Source organism: Hippoglossus stenolepis, chromosome 19 (genome assembly GCF_022539355.2).
Source record: "Hippoglossus stenolepis isolate QCI-W04-F060 chromosome 19, HSTE1.2, whole genome shotgun sequence".
NCBI classification, from domain to species: Eukaryota; Metazoa; Chordata; class Actinopteri; order Pleuronectiformes; family Pleuronectidae; genus Hippoglossus; species Hippoglossus stenolepis.
This window is the reverse complement of record NC_061501.1, coordinates 19,415,937-19,436,998: the sequence shown is the minus strand read 5'-3', so window position 1 is coordinate 19,436,998 and position 21,062 is coordinate 19,415,937. Positions and strand designations below refer to the sequence as shown.

At 42.7% G+C, this 21,062-nt stretch overlaps 3 protein-coding genes across 9 annotated transcripts; 2 read left to right on the top strand and 1 right to left on the bottom strand.

The window, feature by feature from the left end:
* Nucleotides 1-135: 135 nt before the first annotated feature.
* On the top strand, nt 136-6,671 carry apoob (apolipoprotein O, b). 2 transcript variants are annotated; one of them, XR_007032226.1, is made up of 10 exons: nt 136-194; nt 506-619; nt 2,438-2,560; nt 2,814-2,846; nt 3,652-3,706; nt 4,157-4,252; nt 4,693-4,784; nt 5,237-5,326; nt 5,434-6,342; nt 6,384-6,671. XR_007032226.1 is itself a non-coding variant. In XM_035142055.2 (9 exons), the coding sequence occupies exons 1-9, from the start codon at nt 177-179 to the stop codon at nt 5,479-5,481; spliced, it is 669 nt and encodes a 222-aa protein (XP_034997946.1). In that variant the 5' UTR covers nt 136-176; the 3' UTR covers nt 5,482-6,671. The 2 variants fall into 2 exon arrangements, 1 of the variants encoding a protein (XP_034997946.1); XM_035142055.2 differs by having other exon boundaries at nt 5,434-6,671.
* Nucleotides 6,672-8,586: 1,915 nt separating this feature from the next.
* Nucleotides 8,587-11,701, bottom strand: LOC118098344 (diamine acetyltransferase 1). 2 transcript variants are annotated; one of them, XM_035142058.2, is made up of 6 exons: nt 11,431-11,692; nt 10,245-10,296; nt 10,083-10,160; nt 9,659-9,760; nt 9,534-9,574; nt 8,587-9,074 (listed from the first exon to the last, which is right to left on the bottom strand). In XM_035142058.2, exons 1-6 carry the CDS (start codon nt 11,491-11,493, stop codon nt 8,898-8,900), a joined length of 513 nt encoding a protein of 170 aa, XP_034997949.1. In that variant the 5' UTR covers nt 11,494-11,692; the 3' UTR covers nt 8,587-8,897. The 2 variants fall into 2 exon arrangements, with proteins under 2 accessions (XP_034997949.1, XP_047193796.1); XM_047337840.1 differs by having other exon boundaries at nt 9,534-9,760; nt 11,431-11,701.
* A 1,806-nt stretch (nt 11,702-13,507) lies between these two features.
* Nucleotides 13,508-20,350, top strand: acot9.1 (acyl-CoA thioesterase 9, tandem duplicate 1). 5 transcript variants are annotated; one of them, XM_035142043.2, is made up of 16 exons: nt 13,508-13,749; nt 15,087-15,181; nt 15,671-15,697; nt 16,276-16,321; nt 16,642-16,812; nt 16,965-17,002; nt 17,124-17,207; nt 17,825-17,928; nt 18,013-18,086; nt 18,242-18,309; nt 18,396-18,507; nt 18,678-18,768; nt 19,056-19,141; nt 19,248-19,335; nt 19,419-19,569; nt 19,772-20,350. In XM_035142043.2, the coding sequence occupies exons 1-16, from the start codon at nt 13,736-13,738 to the stop codon at nt 19,825-19,827; spliced, it is 1,305 nt and encodes a 434-aa protein (XP_034997934.1). In that variant the 5' UTR covers nt 13,508-13,735; the 3' UTR covers nt 19,828-20,350. The 5 variants fall into 5 exon arrangements, with proteins under 5 accessions (XP_034997934.1, XP_034997937.1, XP_034997935.1 ...); XM_035142044.2 differs by lacking the exon at nt 13,508-13,749 and adding an exon at nt 14,875-14,968; XM_035142046.2 differs by lacking the exon at nt 15,671-15,697.
* Nucleotides 20,351-21,062: the final 712 nt, after the last annotated feature.

The window sequence follows — 21,062 nt, the reverse complement described above, 5'->3', positions numbered from 1 at the left end:
ATTTACATGAGACATGACTGCACCCAAAAGTGAAGCCAAAGTTCCCCCCCCTCCCCTATTTTATTTAGTTAAGATTTGACTTGTAGTTCCCGCTCCGGACCAGCAGGCGGCGGTGTTGCACCTCCTACGCTGTTTTCTTCTCTGACAACCGAAGAGGAAGAAGAAGAAGAAGGAAGATGTCCTCTGTGAAACTGGTAACTTGTATTCAGACATTTGAACATTATGAATGATATCTAGATATAATTAAGTGTCGGTGATTCAATGAAACAGACTCGCAGCGTCACGCGGTGACACGTGATCAGTGACAGTGAATCAGACGGAGATAACACATCTGCGGTTAGCATGTGGCTAGCTGCTAGCTAGGAAACACAGTTTATCTCTAAGAGAATCGGTTAATCGTTGATTGTGTTCGAAGCCCGATGTGATGAACGTGTTTAAAGACGCTTCACGCTGCTCTTCTCCCTCCTCGTTAACCGGTGCGTGTGTTCTGTCGTCCGGCCGCCAGGGGGCGCTGTGCACCGCGGGGCTGGCGGGCCTGTGGAGCGGCTCCGTGCCCGCTGCTGCTGCTGCTGCTGAGGGGAAGAAGAAGAACTCCCAGCCGCTGCTGAGCCTGGATGAGGTGGGTGAACAGCTGACTGACAGGGGGGGGGTATATATCAAAAACCCCAGGTATATATATGTCACACATTAATCTTATGATAATTCTTTAAAGTAGGAAGAGTTTCATCCTTTATTTCTGGCTGTAATATCACGTTCAGTGTTTAAAGATATAAATGTGTGGATGTTTGGGCCGTGTGTGTTTGTGTGATACTTCCCGATCCTGTGTGTTTGTGTGATACTTCCTGATCCTGTGTGTTTGTGTGATACTTCCCGATCCTGTGTGTTTGTGTGATACTTCCCGATCCTGTGTGTTTGTGTGATACTTCCCGATCCTGTGTGTTTGTGTGATACTTCCCGATCCTGTGTGTTTGTGTGATACTTCCCGATCCTGTGTGTTTGTGTGATACTTCCTGATCCTGTGTGTTTGTGTGATACTTCCCGATCCTGTGTGTTTGTGTGATACTTCCCGATCCTGTGTGTTTGTGTGATACTTCCCGATCCTGTGTGTTTGTGTGATACTTCCCGATCCTGTGTGTTTGGATACGTTTTGTGTGATACTTCCATCCTGTGGTTTGTGTGATACTTATGTGTTTGTGTGATACTTCCGATTGTGTGTTGGATATTCGATCCTGTGTGTTTGTGATACTTCCTGATCCTGTGTGTTTTTTGTGTGATACTTCCCGATCCTGTGTGTTTGTGTGATACTTCCCGATCCTTGTTTGTTTGATCCTGTGTGTTTGTGTGATACTTCCGATCCTGTGTGTTTGTGTGATACTTCCTGATCCTGTGTGTTTGTGTGATACTTCCCGATCCTGTGTGTTTGTGTGATACTTCCCGATCCTGTGTGTTTGTGTGATACTTCCCGATCCTGTGTGTTTGTGTGATACTTCCCGATCCTGTGTGTTTGTGTGATACTTCCCGATCCTGTGTGTTTGTGTGATACTTCCCGATCCTGTGTGTTTGTGTGATACTTCCCGATCCTGTGTGTTTGTGTGATACTTCCCGATCCTGTGTGTTTGTGTGATACTTCCGATCCTGTGTGTTTGGTGATACTTCCGATCCTGTGTGTTTGTGTGATACTTCCCGATCCTGTGTGTTTGTGTGATACTTCCCGATCCTGTGTGTTTGTGTGATACTTCCCGATCCTGTGTTTGTGTGTTCTGTGTGTTATACTTCCGATCCTGTGTTTGTGTGATACTTCCGATCCTGTGTGTTTGTGTGATACCCGATCCTGTGTGTTGTGATCTCCATCCTGTGTGTTGTGTGATACTTCCGATCCTGTGTACTTCTATCCTGTGTGTTTGTGTGATACTTCCCGATCCTGTGTGTTTGTGTGATACTTCCCGATCCTTGTGTTTGTGTGATACTTCTCTGTTGTGTGTTTGTGTGATACTTCCGATCCTGTGTGTTTGTGTGATACTTCCGATCCTGTGTTTGTGTGATACTTGATCCTGTGTGTTTGTGTGATACTTGTTGATACTTCCCGATCCTGTGTGTTTGTGTGATACTTCCGATCCTGTGTGTTTGTGTGATACTTCCCGATCCTGTGTGTTTGTGTGATACTTCCCGATCCTGTGTGTTTGTGTGATACTTCCCGATCCTGTGTGTTTGTGTGATACTTCCCGATCCTGTGTGTTTGTGTGATACTTCCTGATCCTGTGTGTTTGTTAAAGTTTGTGACAGCTGTTTTTCTTGCTGTGCGAGTTGAAGGCTCCTCGGTCTTCTCTCCTGAGTCGAGCTGACGTGGACCCGTAACCTTGCTTCAGATGTTCAGTCTGTTCTAACGTCTCCCTCAAGTGTCCCATGTCCTGATGGTGTCGTCCTGTTGTTGTCTCAGCTGCCGTCTCTATACACCACACCTGAAGCGGGGCCGGTCTGCGCGGAGCCGGACGTCGGCCCGTTGGAGCAGAGCGTCGCCTCGCTGAGGAAATGGGCGGAGCCGTACACGAACCAGTGTCAGGTGTGTGCGGTGCTTCTCACGCCAGAGAAACGTTTTTTAACAAAGAGCTTGTGTCTTTGCATTCTTGGATTTATGCCAACCTAATTATTCTTTACAAATCTTGCTTCCTGCTTGAATTTGCTGTGGAGTCACTGACAGACTAAGAGAGGCTGCAGTGTATCATGTATCTGTGGTGTTTGAAGCACCCCCCCCCCCCCAGGTGTAAATTAACGAACTTGGTTTTGCTTTTCTTGTTTTTCTTGTTTCTTTGCAGCAAACCAGTCAGGCAGCGATGGGGAAAATTGAGGTGGGTGACGGCTAAACGTTAAAGTTTTATCTCTAACTGTTGTTGCTGTTTGGTCATGTAATAATAAGTTTAATGTGCATATCTATGACACATTTTTAATCTGATAGTTTAGACCTTCTGCACAAAACCCCGTCCAAACCATCTCTTATGAAGTTGATTGCTTTTTCCTTTATTTCCATATTGAAATGGTTCTGTATTTTTAAACGGGAGCTTTAGCTTGGGGCAATCTCTCAGTATTTGTATGTAGTAAGTAGTAAAGACTGTGTCTTCATTTCTTTCCAACGGGTGTATTCATAGAGCTTGTATGTTTTAATTCAGTAGTATTGTAATGTTCTTCGTATGTAAATTCTGAAAAATTAGTACCAGAACATCATCACCTCGATAATAAACGTACATTTTGATTTGATCAAAAACACCAGTTTCTTGGATGTCAAATTCACGCCTGAGCTGTGGCATTGAACGGCAACACATTATGCAGGTGTACCTAATAAAGTGCTCACTGGTAGCTCCGGTCTTTTATCTGTTCAGATGCTGTTGTGAACCTTTTGCTGAACTACGATATGGATGATGGGTTGTTCCTTTCATTTCTGTTTTATGTCTCTGCTCCACATGTGACTTGTCTTTATTATTGAAGTCTATAAAATGTTCCACCAGGCTTGAACGATTATTTGTGCCATGAAAGGTCTTCATGAATATATAGAAGTCCGTGTTATTGCGCATGTGGAAGCTCAGTGTGTCATCAGATGAATGTAACCTGCTCTTCTGTCCGACTCGACCTGCTCCTGCTGACGATCTTCAACCGCAGCAAGTGTACAAGACTGTGGAGCCTTCGGTCAACTCGTCAATAACCACAGTCACAGGTGACAAAATCACATTCAGACAGTCAGTGCAGCATGTGACTTAAGAATCATAATAATCAGTAATCATGAGAATAAGGTCAACGCATCAAAACCCGATCAACACAACTGGTTAAATCTCAGATATAATGAACTTTTCTACTTTCCACACTTTTTCTCTGCGGAGCTGCTAAAGCCCTGAGAGGTGATATTTAGTTTTATCTTGTGCGCACGAGATAAGAAACTCGTTGGCACGCTACAAACTGGAGGAACAAGTGAAGGTTTGTCTGCTGAGGACAGTTGTGTGTCATGTATCTGTAAAGTCGTATTGTAAGTGTAGTTGTTGTTTTAAACTTGACAATGATACAAATAGTTTAATTTAATTTGTGCCAATTAACAACATTTCTTTTCCTCTGGCTGCTGCCTACCTCCTTATCACCAGATAATTCACCACTTCTTTCTTTGATCTGTCAGACGTGTACCAGTTCCTCAGTGACCCCCCCCCTGACCTCTACCCCAGTGTGGCAGCGGTTGGTTTTTCTGGTTTCCTGGGACTTTACTTGGCTAAAGGTAACTTGTACACGTTTGCACTCTTTGGATCTGCACCAAACTTCACTCACATGTAAACGTCAGTCGTCTAAACGCGTCTGATTTGTTTTCATCATTCTGTTTGCTGTTGACATGTGGCCCCACATCATGGGAACTCGTTTCAAAACCTCGATGCATAGAAGATAAAGAGTAATAACAGGAGCTATAAAGTCTGTCAATCTTAATCTTTCACGGGGGGGAGGGGCTTGAAGTAATAAACTTTACCTGACAGTAAAATGAACCCTTAAAACCCATTATCCTCAAGTTACCCTCAGTAAACACAGGACGTGACAAAGTTCTGTGTTTGGCCTTGAGATGAATTATTAAATCAAAGTTCGGTAAACAGCAGACGATGAGGAGCAGAAGGAAAAGTCTCCTCCCTTCTCACAGCAGCGTTTAGACAAGTGTTGTCTCTGTTTCAGGCTCCAGGGTGAAGAGACTGTTGTTTCCAGTCGGACTCGTGGCTCTGAGTGCGTCCATGTTTTACCCTCAGCAGGCCGCAGCCGTGTTAAAGGTGTGTTTGTGTTTTGTGTACATGTGTGTAAACATGTCTCATCTCCTGAAATGTCACAATACATGTAGACTGGCTGTGACCCTGAGCTCCAATCAGGAACCTGCCTGTTATGAAATGAATCTTCATATTCGAGTTATTCCTACAACCCCAACGATTCTGGGGGAATCAAATATGTAGGGTTGTAAATGACATGTGTTGTATTTATGTTTTGAGCATTTAAAGAACAACTCGTCTTTGTAATATTTACATGATAATGAAGAGAAAAGAACAAGCATCAGGTGTGAGAGGGAAATCAATCATTTAAAATGTTCATCATACAAACGTCAAACGTGTGGTGTGAGCAGGTTGGGATCAAAAACTATTTGACAAGTTCATATTAAAAGCTACTGTTTATTATAATAACACGATTAACTTGCGTGTGTGTGTAATGATGTTGCGTGTGTGTCGACCAGGGGAGTCGAGACTCGGCGTTCACCTGGGCTCAGCAGGGCAGAGTCACGCTGGAGACTCTGTGGAAAGAACCACCGTTTGGTAAAAAGAAGGTGAGTCTTCTTCACTATTTAAAGTTTTGTAATCATCTCCGTGAATGTGTGTTGGTGGTTTGTTGTTGTTGTGGCTTCGCTGATTTTTGTGTCTTTTTATTTTGAAGAAGTCTGAGAAGAAAGAGCAAACAGAGAGCAACGACTCGAGCAGCTGAGACGACGTGAAGACGCACGTCTGCCTCCCGACAGACGTCCACCTTCCAGTAACACACACACTCGTATGACCTCGTTTTTTAGGTTCATTCTTTGAATATGTTAATGTGAGCATCCACCCGGAGCTACAGATTCTAACTGGCTGCTGGTTCTGAGTGTGATGGATCATCCCGTCCTGAACGCTGACGCCTGTTCTATGAACAAACTCGTCACACGTCTTCTCATCTGTTCACATTCCATCTGCTTCTGGCAACAATCCTTCTCCTCCTCCTCCTCCTCCTCCTCCTCCTCCTCATGTAGTAACCAGTCCCAGTTTCTTTATCACTGACGTCAGCTCCTCAAGTTTCTATTTGATTCATCAAAAATCTCACAGTGTTTTTAGTGTGTTAGTTGTCAGCAAAACATCTGTAACATCTGCCACCAGCAGATAAAGACCAGTTACACTTAAAAACAAGAAAGTATTAAATCTCAGAAATATTGAAAAACATCAAAATAAAATGAAATTTAATCCATTAATCAATAACATAAAGAATATATATGATGTTATATGTTGTTATATGTCACAGCTTGACAGTCGCCTCAGACTCTTGGAAACTGAAGGACTTTTTCTTTGTTTCTGACCTTTTTAATTTATAATTGTTATTTGCACTCGTGAAGGGAACGTGACTGATGATTGAAAAGTATTGATAGAAGGAATTTTCCAGTTTCCACCACAGCTCCGGACTGTTTATGTTCTCAGTCTGTTTTTATTTGTCTCGTAAAGGTTTTGCTTGTTTCACAAACACGGAGATCGACAAGATGCTATTGGTCAGGATTTATACTGAAGGTTTTAAACGTCACTGAAAAAGGTGGAGGAGGAGGAGGTGGAGGAGGAGGGAGGAGGAGGAGGTGAGGGAAGGAGAAGGAGGAGGAGGAGGAGGAGGTGGTGGAGGAGTGACGCTCGACACTGTGTCACTGTCGTCTCGTTTCAACAGAATATTATCTGAAGTGGATCGTTCAGTGATTCGTTCACACTCTCGTCGTTCACTATTTATTTGCCCTGATGTTTTGCTGTTTGCTTTAAGTTGCATTCCATATAGAATTTAATTATTAACAAACTGGATGAGACTGTGGTTATTGTCCATGAGTAAAATACGCTGTATATACTGTGTGAGGATTTATCTGAACGTCATTAAACACAGAATTTATCTGAGGCGACTTCTGTCATGAATTCTTTAACCTCGACTCACGTTCTCCTCGGCCAAGTTTTCATTGGTGTTACGATAACTTAAACCCCACTGGACGGATTAGCAGTTGACCTAACGTTAGCACACACGTCCCCTGTAGGAAATCCTACCTCTGTAAGCTCATAAACACAGAGGTGATCAGTGCTTTGACTTTGAAGACACACGAGCTTTGGAGCAGAGGAGTCGACTTTATTCTCAACACTTGAACTTCTTGAAATTCAAAAGGAAAGCCTGACCATCCTCTGCATCAGTTCCTCTTTAACTCACAGAAACTTTACTGCTGAACACGACGTCACTGGATGTGACCACACGTCCCAGAACGCAGCCGAAGCAACTTCAATCAGCTGATGTGAAGACAGAACTCAACAGGGAGGAAAGAGTTGAGAGGAATGACTCAGCCAAAAATCACACGCCTTCACAAAACATCAAAATCATGGAATTGTAAACTTTTCTCAAATATGATCAATGTGGTTTTGCTGAAACGTTTTTCTGTTCTGTTGTTTCCCCAAAATATTAGTTTGTATTTTCTGTAACTTTGTGTCCAAAGACCCATGAGATCTTTTTTCCTGTGTTTAAATGAAACATCTCATGCACACAAGATAAAAACTCTTTCAACATAAATAATATCACCTCTTTGGACTTACTCCCTGGATTTAAACGTGATGCCTTCATCTCAAGTTACTGTTGGTTCCAAGTATTTATCAGGTTCAAATACGTGTTTAAAGCAGCTTGAGACTAATCATTTAAATGTATTTATGTCAAAGGGAAACTGTCTGGAATCCACCAGTACACATTTCACTTCAACACGAAAGAGGAACTACACGTAGCGAGCTATGTCAGCGTTTTTAAAGAAATGATGAAGTGGTTTAAGTTTCACAATTCATCCAAAAGTGACATCTGGGATCTTTGCCCCAGAAGACGAGAGGAGCTGCTGCCGTTGTGACGTCCAGGCTCAGGATGACGATCGATACACGTCAGATGGGTATTCTTGTGCAGTTTTTGTTTTCAGCCCCTGTGAACTGATTTTAAAATGTTACACACAATATGTCTAATACAACAAATAGACCCATTTCTTAAAGGTGCTGATTCAAATCTAGGGTGGTTTTTAGAGGCTGTCGTTATTTGGAGCTGTTGAATTATGTTTCATGAGACGTGTCTAACAAACTGGAGTTATTGTTTGAGTTCCAGCTTTATCATCATAACCGATCATAAACAGGATCAGCTAATAACCATGAAACGAAAACATTCACAGATGATGGAAAAACACGTTTCCAGACTTCCTCCTTCACTGCAGCGAAGTTTGAACGGTTGTTACTCAACTGGAGGGAACTGGTTTACGATGCAGAGGAACAGCCCCAGTTCCGTGAGGTCCCTCTGAGGTCAGGTTGTTAGGGAACACAGGACCAGTTGGTTGTGTCGACACAAACGATGTGAGTCCAAAGGAGTTTCACAAAAATGTCTTAAAGGAAGAACTTTGGAGAAACTTCAGTGTAATAGATTACTGGAGCTCTCCAATGCATCAGTACTAGGTTAGAAAGGATTACTTCTCTACTCTGACCTCCCTCTTGTGTCGTGTTCAGCTTCTGATGAATCTGGACTGAATTTTCACTTCTGATGAATCTCAAGCAGCTTTTTCACTGTCGGTAACTGGTTTTTTACCGTAGTGAATTTTGTTATTGTTAGTATGTTTTGTGTTTCTCTGAAGTTGTACATTATCTGCAGAGTAAAACGTTGTGATGTGACGTCCAGTTGGGTTTTGTAAACTTGTGCAGCTGCTGTAAAAGATTGGACGTTTAAATATTTGCAAATTAAACTGACTGAGATCAAACTGAATCTGAATCCAGAAGTTGGACTCTCGTACAGAATCACGAGACCAGGACGTGGGATCGGTTATAGTTTTATTGTAAATATAAGTCATCGAAAGTCGTCCCTGCACATCAAATGCATCAGCACTAACAAAGAATGATCAATGAAAGGTAAGAATAAACATAAGCTATTCAGCGTAACATATTAGAAACGTGATTAAGCAACACACGTGAACCAAACACACAATCATGTTATAGTGAAACAGATTTCCCCTTTTTAAAAGCTGAACTTGTTTAAAGGAACCCTCGTCTGAGTGGAGGACAGCAGAGGAGCCGGACACGCCCTCAGGTGTCCTCGTCTCCCTCCTCTGCTCCGCTCGTTCTCTGTCATTCCTCAGCCGGAGTGGCCATCTTGACGAGGCTGTCCTTATCAAACCTGAACAGCCTCCAGCCCTCCTCCTGGGAGAGGTCCTCGGCACCGCGCCCCTTGTAGAAATTGACGGACGACTCGTTGTTCTCCGCCACCACAAACATCATGCCGGAGCAGCGTGTCTTCATCGCCAGCTGCAGGAGGGACATGGGTAAACTGTGAGACATTTTCCTCCAGAATACGTCGATTTTTATGTAAATTTTAGGAGATAAAATGTTTTTCTTCTCTAACTACAAACTTGAAGACTAATATTTTTCCTCACTTTAAAAATGAGGCTATAAAAGAGAGTCCTCGCTATATGAGCGACATATTTTTACTCTTGGCTCTTTAAGAACGAGCAGAAAGACTTAAAAATATAAAGAAATGTCTTATTTTACTTATATCCAACCAGCTTATTGGTACAAGTTGTACGAGTACCTGCAGATGTGTAATTTGTGTATTTTCTGGTCTGCAACTGTTATTTATTGAGGAGATGTTACAACATAAGAAAACCTCCAAACAAAGAATTAACTGCACTTGTGAATAAAACCAAGTGGTTACTCCTGACATCCAGTTTCTAGTTGTCCTGTTTTCTAATTTAGAAACATACTCACATCGCTGAGGTGCCGCAGGATATCGGAGCCGATGCCCAGCCCTGGAAAGAGGGAAACGGGGGTTTTAAAGCAGGAAGTAGCTGAGATGTGTTTAAAATGTAGACGAGAACAGGAGTTGTTTTTACCTCTGTACTCATCCATCACGTAGAACTCCTCCAGGTAGAGCTGTTTGCCAACCCAGGGGTCATAAGTAAAGTAGTACATGGCAAAACCCACCACCTTCAGGCCTGATGGAGACAGGAAAGTTCAGTATCTCAAACACACCGAGTTAGTTCTCTCTAGAGATGTTATGACGTTTGTTCGGCCTTCAAGGAGGGGGGAGAAAGAGCTCAGATATAATTCGTGATTCATTTTAACCCTTTTTAATTAAATGGTTAATATTTTGTTCTGTTCATCACGACCAGCCTCTGTCTAACATGCAGCTGAAAACCTATAAAGATGTTCCACCCATTGTTAGCATACTTAGCTAACATTCGCTCAGAGGGATAGCTTTGCTTGTTTACGATATAACTTCCTGTTGAACCTCATATAAAAATCTCTGTTACGTACCATCACTACTGTTCTCTTGGGTTTCAGCGATGATGCAATGGTAAAACGGGGTTTCACCAAAACCATCCTCAAGGAGATCTGCAACGAAGCAACACATTTCAGCACAAGTAGAAAACTGATAATTAGTGCGTGTGAAAAGCCGGATGTTTAAAAAAAACTCACCTTTTTCCGTCAGCCTCACCTGGTGCTCCATCTCTTCGTATTTAGCAAGTTCCTGAGGAGAAGAAGAAAACAGTATTTACGTCTAGTACTGAAATCACAATTAATGTCAGTTAATCGATTAGTTGATCAACACAGTTTTACACTTTATTAAGGTCAATATTGATATTTGAAAATTAAATAAATCATTTAAATGTGTCTTTAAAAGATTCTGAGAAAGGGATTTTAGAGCTGAAAAACTACAATTTGAGTTGAAATTGTGTCATTTAATTAAACATCTTGATTATCAGTTACAAACACAGATTGTATCTATGATATATTATTATATCTGTATATGCAGTCATGCAGGGTTTTATAAAGCAGGAGTTAGAGCCGTTTATAACTTTAACCCTACAAATGTCTTATTTCAATAACCAGATAATTAAACTACATGACTTATGAAGGCGCAGGTCATGTCTAGGCTTCGTTGAACGTGTCGCATCGATCAGATCAATCAGTTGAACTTGATACATCGATCAGATCAATCAGTTGAACTTGATACATCGATGGGAGAAGTCGAGTCTCTTCTGTTCTGAGGGGAAACATCTGCTTTTCAACCTCTGGGAAAATCACTCATTTGAGGATAGAACATAATAATAATAATAAAGGATAGGATCATCATTGTGTTTGTAAGGACTCAACGTGCTGCTCGTGTTGACTCGTGTGTCACATCAGTGGTTACACAACTTTACCAACAGGTACAGACACTGGGACGGAAGTGGCCTGGGCGGAAGTGAGACCATATTTGGATGTGAGCGGTGAGCTTGTAAACAAAGGCCGAGGACAGTCGGAGGATGTCCGGGCGTTTGTCCGACATCCTCCAGCTCGACATCCAGAACCCTGCACCCGCCACCTCGTCACCGCTAATCGGGTTAATCCGTCGATTTGAGGCCTCGTCTGACTTTATTCGTCGGAGCTAGCTGTGGCTAACTGAGCTAGCTGAAGCTAACCGAGCTAGCTGGAAAATAACTGGGCTCGCTGAGGCTAACTAAGCTAGCTGGCGCTAACTGAGCTGGCTAAATATAACCGAGCTAGTCGGGGCTAACTGAGCTAGCTGAAGATAAGTGAACTCGCGTAGTGCGGAAGCTGAATTCAACCCGGGCGACCTGACGTGCAGTGGAAACCCTTATTTCCGGTGTGGCCCACCTACCTTCACCAGTCGTAATATATCAGACACGTCCCTTGGTTCAGCCTTTCGCAGCGTATACTCCATTTTCTCCTTTTACTCTTCTTGCCTTTCGTTAGAAGTCCTCTGTATGTGAAGTGAAAGATCAGATATTTCTTCATTCGCTTCTCAGTGGCTTTTCCCCCACAGTCAGCCTCAGGTCCGGACGCGCACGTCGAGTCAGGAACATCCAGTAAGAGTCGCCCTCGGCCGGGTCGCTGCCGTCCAACTATCCCCCTCTTTTGTTTACATCACCGCTTTTATACCCGGCTCCAGCTGCAAGCCGATTGGTCGGCCGGGGTCGGGGCTCAGGTTTTTGACCAATTACCGGCGCTCTCCGGTCGCGTCGGACCAATCAGCGTCGGACGTGACGCGTCTGTTTTGATTCTGTCATAAGATCTTTGTTTTGATGGCGGAGGCAGAAACTCAGGGAAGAGTTTAGTGCTTTAAGAGAAACCAGCAGTTCTGTGTTTGACATAAACAGTTTGCATATTCACTGGAGTTTAGTAAAGTAAAGTAAATATAAGTACAAATATCACCTGTGCATTGATAACATCAACTCACATAGAAAAACAGTTAGTGCCTGTGTTAAGAACAATTATCAGACGTGGCTGTAGGTTCTGCAGGCAGCTTCTGTACCTCAGGGTCAAAATGCTCTGTGGCAAGTCAAAGTCCTGCAGGGAAATGATGGACAAACATGAACGCTCCACAGGAGCAGCACAAGTGGGATTCTCCACCCTCTCAGACAGCCAGGCTAGTTAAGGTCAGGCTGTATCAGTGTTACAACTCTAGAATGCAGTGTTGGAAATCTGCACATCCCAAACAGGGGTTACACAACAGAGAAGATTGATCAGCAAGTTTTAGTTTGGGTCAAGGTCCAGCAAACACGAGATAGTAAACAACAGCTTCTTGTGTTCGACCCCTGCTGACCCGAGCATGCAAACACCTTTCCTCAGCTCCAGGTTGTAATGCACATTTCATCCTATACATGTGTCATCTCTAAATATAATGGAGACTCTTCCAGAGCCACATCAGACATTATGAGACTGGTGTCCTGAACTATAGCACCACAAAGACACTTAATGCACTAAAACTTTATAGGTTATATATATATATGATATTTACTGCCAGATCTTGAACTTGTAACAGCATCCAGAACCAAAACAAATGCGTCGTCGCCCACACCACCCCCCCCCTTCCTCCGTGTTCTCAGCAAGGTATTACCTTTCCAGCCAATGGGTGTTGTGCAGAACAATAAACACACTGAATGACGTTACCGTGTGTGCAAGAGAGTAAAAACAAGCTGAATGGCTGCTGGTCAGACTGGTGCTGCTGTCAGTGTCCGAGCCTCCGAGTTCATTTTGAGGTTTTAAACTTATTTACTTCAGGGCTGACCTCACTCCTGCCGACACAATCAGAATCATAATCAGGTTTATTGCCAGTAGGTTTACACACAGATGGAATTTGCTGGGCAGCACAGAGCCCCACACTACACCATAAATAGCCTGTTTAAGATCGTTACAATAGTTTTGCTCTGTGAAGCTCAGAGGATGTTTTGACCATTTCTGTTTGAGTCAGACTGAACTCAGGGAAGAAGAGGAAGCCTGACAGACTGAACTCAGGGAAGAAGAAGAAGCCTGACAGACTGAACTCAGGGAAGAAGAAGAAGCCTGACAGACTGAACTCAGGGAAGAAGAGAGCCTGACAGACTGAACTCAGGGAAGAAGAAGAAGCCTGACAGACTGAACTCAGGGAAGAAGAAGAAGCCGACAGAAGAAGAAGAAGACGAACAGACTGAACTCAGGGAAGAAGAAGAAGCCTGACAGACTGAACTCAGGGAAGAAGAGGAAGCCTGACAGACTGAACTCAGGGAAGAAGAAGAAGACGCCTGACAGACTGAACTCAGGGAAGAAGAAGAAGAGAAGCCTGACAGACTGAACTCAGGAAGAAGAAGAAGAAGACAACAAGAAGAAGAAGAAGAAGAAGAAGAAGAAGAAGAAGAAGAAGAAGAAGCCTGACAGACTGAACTCAGGGAAGAAGAAGAAGAAGCCTGACAGACTGAACTCAGGGAATCAAAGTCCCTCTCATGAAACGGTGCGTGTGAGGTCATCGTGTAGTGGGCGGGGCCTGGACTCAAGGCGGAAGTGTGGACTCCTCAGACTCTGAATAAACAGGTCGTGGCTCTGACTCCTCGTTTCCAGAGAATTCCTGTGCTTCCCATCTTTGTTTCTGACGCTCTTCTTCCTCCTCCGGACACCGGAAGCTGCATCTGTGTCACCGCGGACTCAACATGTTCTCCCCCAGGTCAGTGGAAAGCCCGAGCTAACTGCTAGCATACCCACAGAGCAGCTAACGATGCTAACCCTGCTCATGAATCTCTCCTGACAGATGTTTCCTCCCGCGCGTGGCCGTCACTTATCTGTTATTACCTTTAATATGAGGAGATGAGGAGAACAGCCACACCTGGGAATAGCCAGGTCCCAACGGGGGGGGGGTGTTGACACAGAGGGTGTGTGTCCTCTGTCACAATCAAGATCCAGCATGTATACTGTCTCACCGGTAATAGTACAACCATGAGATACAAGTACAACCATGAGATACAAGTACAACCATGAGATACAAGTAAAACCATGAGATACAAGTACAACCATGTGATAGTACAACCATGGGATACAAGTACAACCATGAGATACAAGTACAACCATGAGATACAAGTACAACCATGAGATACAAGTACAACCATGAGATACAAGTGATACACCATGATACAAACCCATGAGATACAAGTACAACCATGAGATACAAGTACAACCATGAGATACAAGTAAAACCATGTGATACGAGTACAACCATGGGATACGAGTACAACCATGAGATACAAGTACAACCATGAGATACAAGTACAACCATGAGATAGTACAACCATGTGAAACGAGTACAACCATGTGATACGAGTACAACCATGAGATACAAGTACAACCATGAGATACAAGTACAACCATGGATAAATCGAGTACAACCATGAGATACGAGTACAACCATGAGATACGAGTACAACCATGAGATACGAGTACAACCATGTGATACTAGTACAACCATGAGATACAAGTACAACCATGCGATACTAGTACAACCATTAGATACAAGTACAACCATGAGATACAAGTACAATACAATAAATGAGAAATGAAGGATGGAGCGACTTGTGCCTTGTAAAGACGGAATGTTTTGTGTTGTTAAATGGAAACGACCCCCGACTTGAGGACATGTTACTGTGTCCTGTGTTGATGACTGAGAGCTCTGGTGACCTGGTGAGTGTCGCTCGGTCAGCTCAGCTGTTCACTGTGGACAGATCCGATTTAACAGTTATAATTAGAAGAGGAAGGCGAGTGTGGGGGAATCTGGACTCCTTGATCTTTGAGGTCATCCTGGGTTTTGTTTGTTCTCTGAAAAGAGGAGAGGATCTGCACAACGAGAAGATTTTCTGATCTGCAAGATGGGTTTTTAAAGATCTAGTCCACATGTACATTTGATCATACATGTAACGTTGACTGTTGAGCATGAAATGATCCCCCTCATGTAGTATTTTCTTCTATCTGTGCCGATGGTAAACGGTTTTCTGGTTTGTGTGTTGTCCGCAGGTTCCTGCTGCTCCGCTCGGCCGCCTCCTTGACGACCAGGTCTCTCTGCACCGGGGGGGTGTCGCAGGGGGGCAGAGCGCCGGACATGGAGGAGGGTAAGACGTCAGCCTGTTTGAATTGACTGATGTGTTTATATTTAATATGTATTTTAACGGTTTACATACAGAATAAATGACTATTTGTTGTTATTTGTGATGTTTCTCTTTGTTCAACATGTTGTTTTCACATCTAACATCTGAGTATCAGCGATCAAATTACATATTTTAATTCTCTTTTTAATTTTGCACAGCTTGTGTGTGTCCTGTGTTCCTTGTAGTTCTGTAGTTCCTGATCGACAGCACAGTTTCCCTCAGGCTTCATGCAGGATGTTGGTCCCAACTCCAACCGTATCATGTTTTTTTATCTATAAATGTAAAGTGTAAAGTGCTGGTCAACCAACACTGGTTTCCTGCGTGATCTCTGCTAAATGTAGTAAAATGGTAAAGTTTTTAACGTCTGTGTGACTGAATCCCAAATCGGTTTCTCTCCTTGTCCCCCTGACCTTTCACCCCACATGTTGTTTAATCCTGTTTGTTTCTCCGCAGGAAATCCACTGTTACACGTGTCGAACGGTGTGTGTTGGTAAACTCAGACAAATCTTAACCACCTGTCAATCTGCTTCTAATCCTACTAATTTATTGAGGAATGTCTGTCTTTCTGTCCGTCCGTCTGTCCTTTGATTTTCTTCGCCTGTGAAGTGTTGTGGATGAGTGGTTCTCGAGACCTTGTCCCTCACTGCCCCACGTTTACTTTAAGCTTCACCTGTTGTGATGTCACTGGCTGTGACCCTTTATGACGTCATCAGTACCTTTGCATGTTTCTCCACTGACTGAGCGTCCATTTTCTTTTACCTGCCTCCCACCTTGTTTCTCGTAGAGCAGCTTTTCACTGTGCACCAGGTCTGACTCTGGGACTAACGATCTCTCTCTGCTCCACAGTCGAGCTAATCTCTCCCTTCAGCCTCGGTGGGTGACGTCTGTTTTCTTCCTCTGTGCCGCTGAGATTAGTATTTTGTTGCAGCTGGTTCCAACAAGATATTTTTCCCCATCTGACCACCTCTCGTCTCTGTGTTGTGTTTTATATTGTCTCACAATATAACACAGAAAATCCACAGACGAACAAGTTCTGACTGATTCTTCTGTGTTTTCAGTGCGAAACAGGCTGAGAGAAATCGTAGGAGCTTCCACCAACTGGAGGTACTGAAGCAGAACCATGTTTTTCAGCTGAATCACTTCATTTCAGTTAATGAATTCTATATTTAAAAAGAAAATGAAAGGTAAAATGTATAATAAGATAAGAGGAACTTTACACTTCATTTACAAACTTTGAATATTTATGTTACACACGTTCTTCTTCTTTATACATATGTTACTGTTAATCTTACATTTTTAACTTTAAATATTTCAGTTTTTCTAAACCTTTCATTTAACACAACACATTAACTTATTATTTACCAGGGAGTGTATCTTTAAGGTCTTTATATAAAAGGAAATGTGATTTCTAATCACCTCCACAGCGACCACCAGCACGCCATGACGGAGCGAGTGTCGCTGTCGTCCATGTTGGCAAAGTCTCAGCAGGACCTTCCAGCAAAGACCATGAAGGACAGCTACCTGGAGGTTCACCTGCCTCTGGGCTCCGAGCCACAGCTCCGAGAGAAATACCTGACCTTCCACAACACTGTCAGGTGCGCACAAACACGTGCACATAAACACGCACACACACACACGCACACACACACACACACACATGCACACTTACTCTGTCCTCGTATCTCCACTTACAAATAACCATGACAGCATTTTTCCCGTCTCTAAATCATCGTCTGTTTCTTCTCAGGTTTGGTAGAATCCTGGAGGACTTGGACAGTTTAGCAGGTGTCGTATGAAGAATACCATTATATTATATATTACAATACCATTATATTATATATTACAATACCATTATATGTAACTCAATCAGACGCCAGAACATTGTCTTTCCTGTTTCCCTCCTCAGTCCTCATATCTTACTCCCACACCTACAACCCGGTTCTGAAGAGGTCTCCTCTGTCTATCGTCACAGCTCTGGTGGACAAAATAGGTACGAGTGTTTCTCAGTTCGTGTTGGATCGCACCACAGTTTGATCCTGGTTGTTAGTTTGGCTCTCAGTCGTCTTTATTAATCTGCCAGGAGATTTCCGGTCTATAAAATGTCAGAATATAGTGGAAAGAAAGACAAAGAGAAGACCAACATCCAGACCCACAGATATTCAGTTTAATGTAATAGAAAGAAAACCAGTGAACGCTCTCACTGAGACACTAGAACCTTTCTGTCATGCTTCCTTAAAAAAAGACCAAAGCAATTAATCAGTGAGTTTCATCTTCGGTTGATCAATGGATTGTTTCAGCTTTTTCTTCTCCTATAACCTCTTGTGTTTTGGCTCAGTTTGAATTTTAGTCCTCAAATAATAATAAAAAACATGATTTTGTTTGACTCTCGTCTCAAGTAACTGAATTCAATTCGCCGATTTCCTTAGTTTAATATTTGTGAGATAAATATTTTTTGGATCTGGACTCTGGACATTTTAAGGCGTCACCTCAGACCCGAGGAAACTGTGAAGGACGTTTTAAAATCCAAACTGTTTATTGAAAAAGTCAAAGTTGTCTCTGTGGTTCCATGTTAAAGGCATATTGATGTATTTTTCCTCTGTTTGTCAGACATGAGGCAGCACGTCATCTATCCTGACTGCGACATCAAGTTCACTGGTCATGTGACCTGGGTGGGAAAGACGTCTATTGAAGCCAAGATGCACATGTCACAGGTGGACACCTTCAACCTGCCTGCACCACAGACGTATAGAGGAATAAGAATATGTCTCGTAAAGTGACTCTGTCTCTTCCTCCAGTACCATGATGGAGCTTATTCCCCGGTTCTGGACGCCACGTTTGTCATGGTGGCTCGGGACCCAGAGAACAAGAGGTAAGAACCACAGGATGAAACTCGTCGTCCACTGACCAAACTTTTCACAAACATCTCGGAGACAATCTGACTAAATAATTTTCTGGGGTGAGACAGCGAAAACCACCTTGAGACTCGTTCCTCCCTCTACTCCCGTTCTCTGTGCTGAATTTCAGGGCAGCGTTTGTAAATCCACTGAAGCCTGCGGGATCAGAGGAGGACATGATTTTCCAGGAAGGAGAAGGTACGGCGTGATTTTATTACCTTGGTGAAAATGATATACTGTGAACTTTCCTGTCCTTCTCTTCTCTGAATTGTTTGTGCTTCCAGCTAATAAATCGCGCCGAGTGGATCTGAGCACAGCATCGTTGCTGAAGGTTGCTCCCACAGATGAGGAGAGGAAGATCGTGCACGGCCTGTTCCTCAACACCCTGGACACAAAGTACGGCTGAGATACAATGACTTTATACATACGCTCCACAACAATCCCTTTAGGTTCCTTCTGAAGAGCCATGACCTAGACGAGGGTATTTAGAAACTAGATGAATCATATTTGTTTAAAATGTGGAATTATACTTTATATGTACTTTTTCTGTGCGTCTTCTCCTGCAGGACGGTCAGTTTCAGCAGCAGAGTTCTGCCTCCGAACTCGGTGTGGATGGAAGACGCCAAACTAAAAGGACTGGAGATCTGCCACCCTCAGGTGAGAGGAAGGAACATCTGGAAAATAAAGACCGAGAGGACGTCTGAGGCTTGATGTTTCTACACTGATGTTACATTTATCATGAGCGAGATTCAAGATCTATCACACACAAGTCTCAAAGGTTTTCTCCAGGGCTACTTCTCTTCATCTTCAACCCCCCCCTCATCTTTGAAAACGAAAAGCCCTGTCGTTGAGGTCGTGTCTGTAACTCACGCACGTTGTTTACAGTATAAACAGGTCGTGGATCTTAAGTCTGTTGTTTTGTGTGTGTATTTTGATCTGAGCAGGAGAGGAACATCTTCAACAGGATATTCGGAGGTTTTCTGATGAGAAAAGCGTACGAGCTGGGTTGGGCCAACGCCTGCTCCTACGGGTGAGAGAGCGATAGTCGTGCTTGATGATTAGAACGATAATCATAGGATCTTTGTTTGGTGCTAATTGACAAACCAAGTGACATCATCTCTCCTGCTGTGCGGCAGAGGATGTCGACCACGTCTGGTGGCTGTTGATGATATCCTGTTCCAGAAACCTGTGGATATCGGCTCTTTGCTGCTGCTCTCATCACAGGTTGGAGAGAGAGAGAGTGTGTGTCTGTGTGAATGTTTCTGTCAGGCAGTAATCGTTAACACCAGCGGCTTTGTGTGTTTCAGGTGTGTTACACACAGGGGATGTACATCCAGGTCAGAGTTCACAGCGAGGTGTTCGACCCGCTCACCCGCCAGCACAACACCACCAACGTCTTCCACTTCACCTTTGTTTCCGACCGTGACGTCCCCAGCATCATCCCAAAGACATATGGAGGTAAACACACACACACACACACACACGCAACTTCAACTGAAAATCGAGTCACCACAACATTTGTAATTCGCATCAAATACCAGCTTCAGAGAAATCCTCTCTGCTTCAGCTACATGAATAAAAAGATAAACAGTTGTTTCTGATCCATTTTTCTTTCATAAGAAGCTGATTTTGATGCTGATGTTTTGTTCTTGTCTGACAGAGTCGATGTTGTACCTGGACGGAAAGAGACACTTTAACCAAACAGTGGAGGGCTGAGGGATCACGTTCAGAACTTCCTGCCAAAGCCTTTCAGCGTCTGACAAGCGAGTGTGTACGAGAGTGTGTGTGTGTGTGTGTGTCTGCAGATAATTCCGTTTACTTCAGTCATACTGTATATCACGACTAGCTCATTTATTTTTCACAACCCAGATGGTCGCTGTATCTGATTCCTGTTACATTCTTTGTTCTGGCGGTTTGGAGCACAGCAGCGTTTTAAATGATTTTTGGTGTTTTGTTTCACGACCAGAGTTTACAGCGTCTCAGCAGGACCGGAGAACTTGAAGCAAACGTTGAGCTTCCTGACCTTGTTGTAACCTCATATATTCACTATGTGCATGGATTTATACCACAATATGTTATATTTTATATTCCACTGTTGCCGACTGTATAACACTCCTTTACTCTGCTTTTTTTTATATGGAACGAGGAGCTTGATCCTGAATGTGTCAGATTGCTGCCAGAGGAATGTTGGCATCATATATTCTTTGCCTTACAAATACAATAAATACATTTTTATTTATCTGGACTTTGTTGTTTTCGTCACATTCTAATGCAAGTGATTACTGGAAGATGTTATTGTTTATTGTTACTTACTTATTATATTATTACTTCTCACTGCAACAGACCAGCACTGATCCATCATTATCATCAAAACAGGTTGATATTTGGAAATATATACATTTTCAAACACATGTACACATATATAAGGTAAAAAATGTTGATATAAATATGTAAATAAAATGTGTATAGCATATTAATTGACATTTTTGATCCATAAATACAGTTAACGTGGGCATAAATATTAACGGTGTAAATTCATGAAGAAACAATAAAGAAATGAAGGAATAAAATCACAAATGAATTGAGTCTGGTAATAGATTTTGAGAGTAAAGAATATTTAAATACATCGAGGAATAATTATTTAAGTAAATTGAAAAATATATAAATGAACAGAAAAAAATGAATGCAAGAAATTAAACAAAAAATTATGTAGAAATACATATATGAATAAAATATATAGATATTATAGGGAAAGCAATAGTATAATAAATTAGGACCGTTATTGTTATTATATTTAAATAGATTAGATCAGCATCCTCTCACATTTTATCTACATTACTCATCAGTGCTTCACTCTGGGCCTTGATCAGATTATATTTTAAATTCTATAAAGCAGCTTTTCTTTAATATTAAATACATTTTAATTTGTGGTTTTAAAAAAAAAAAGGCGG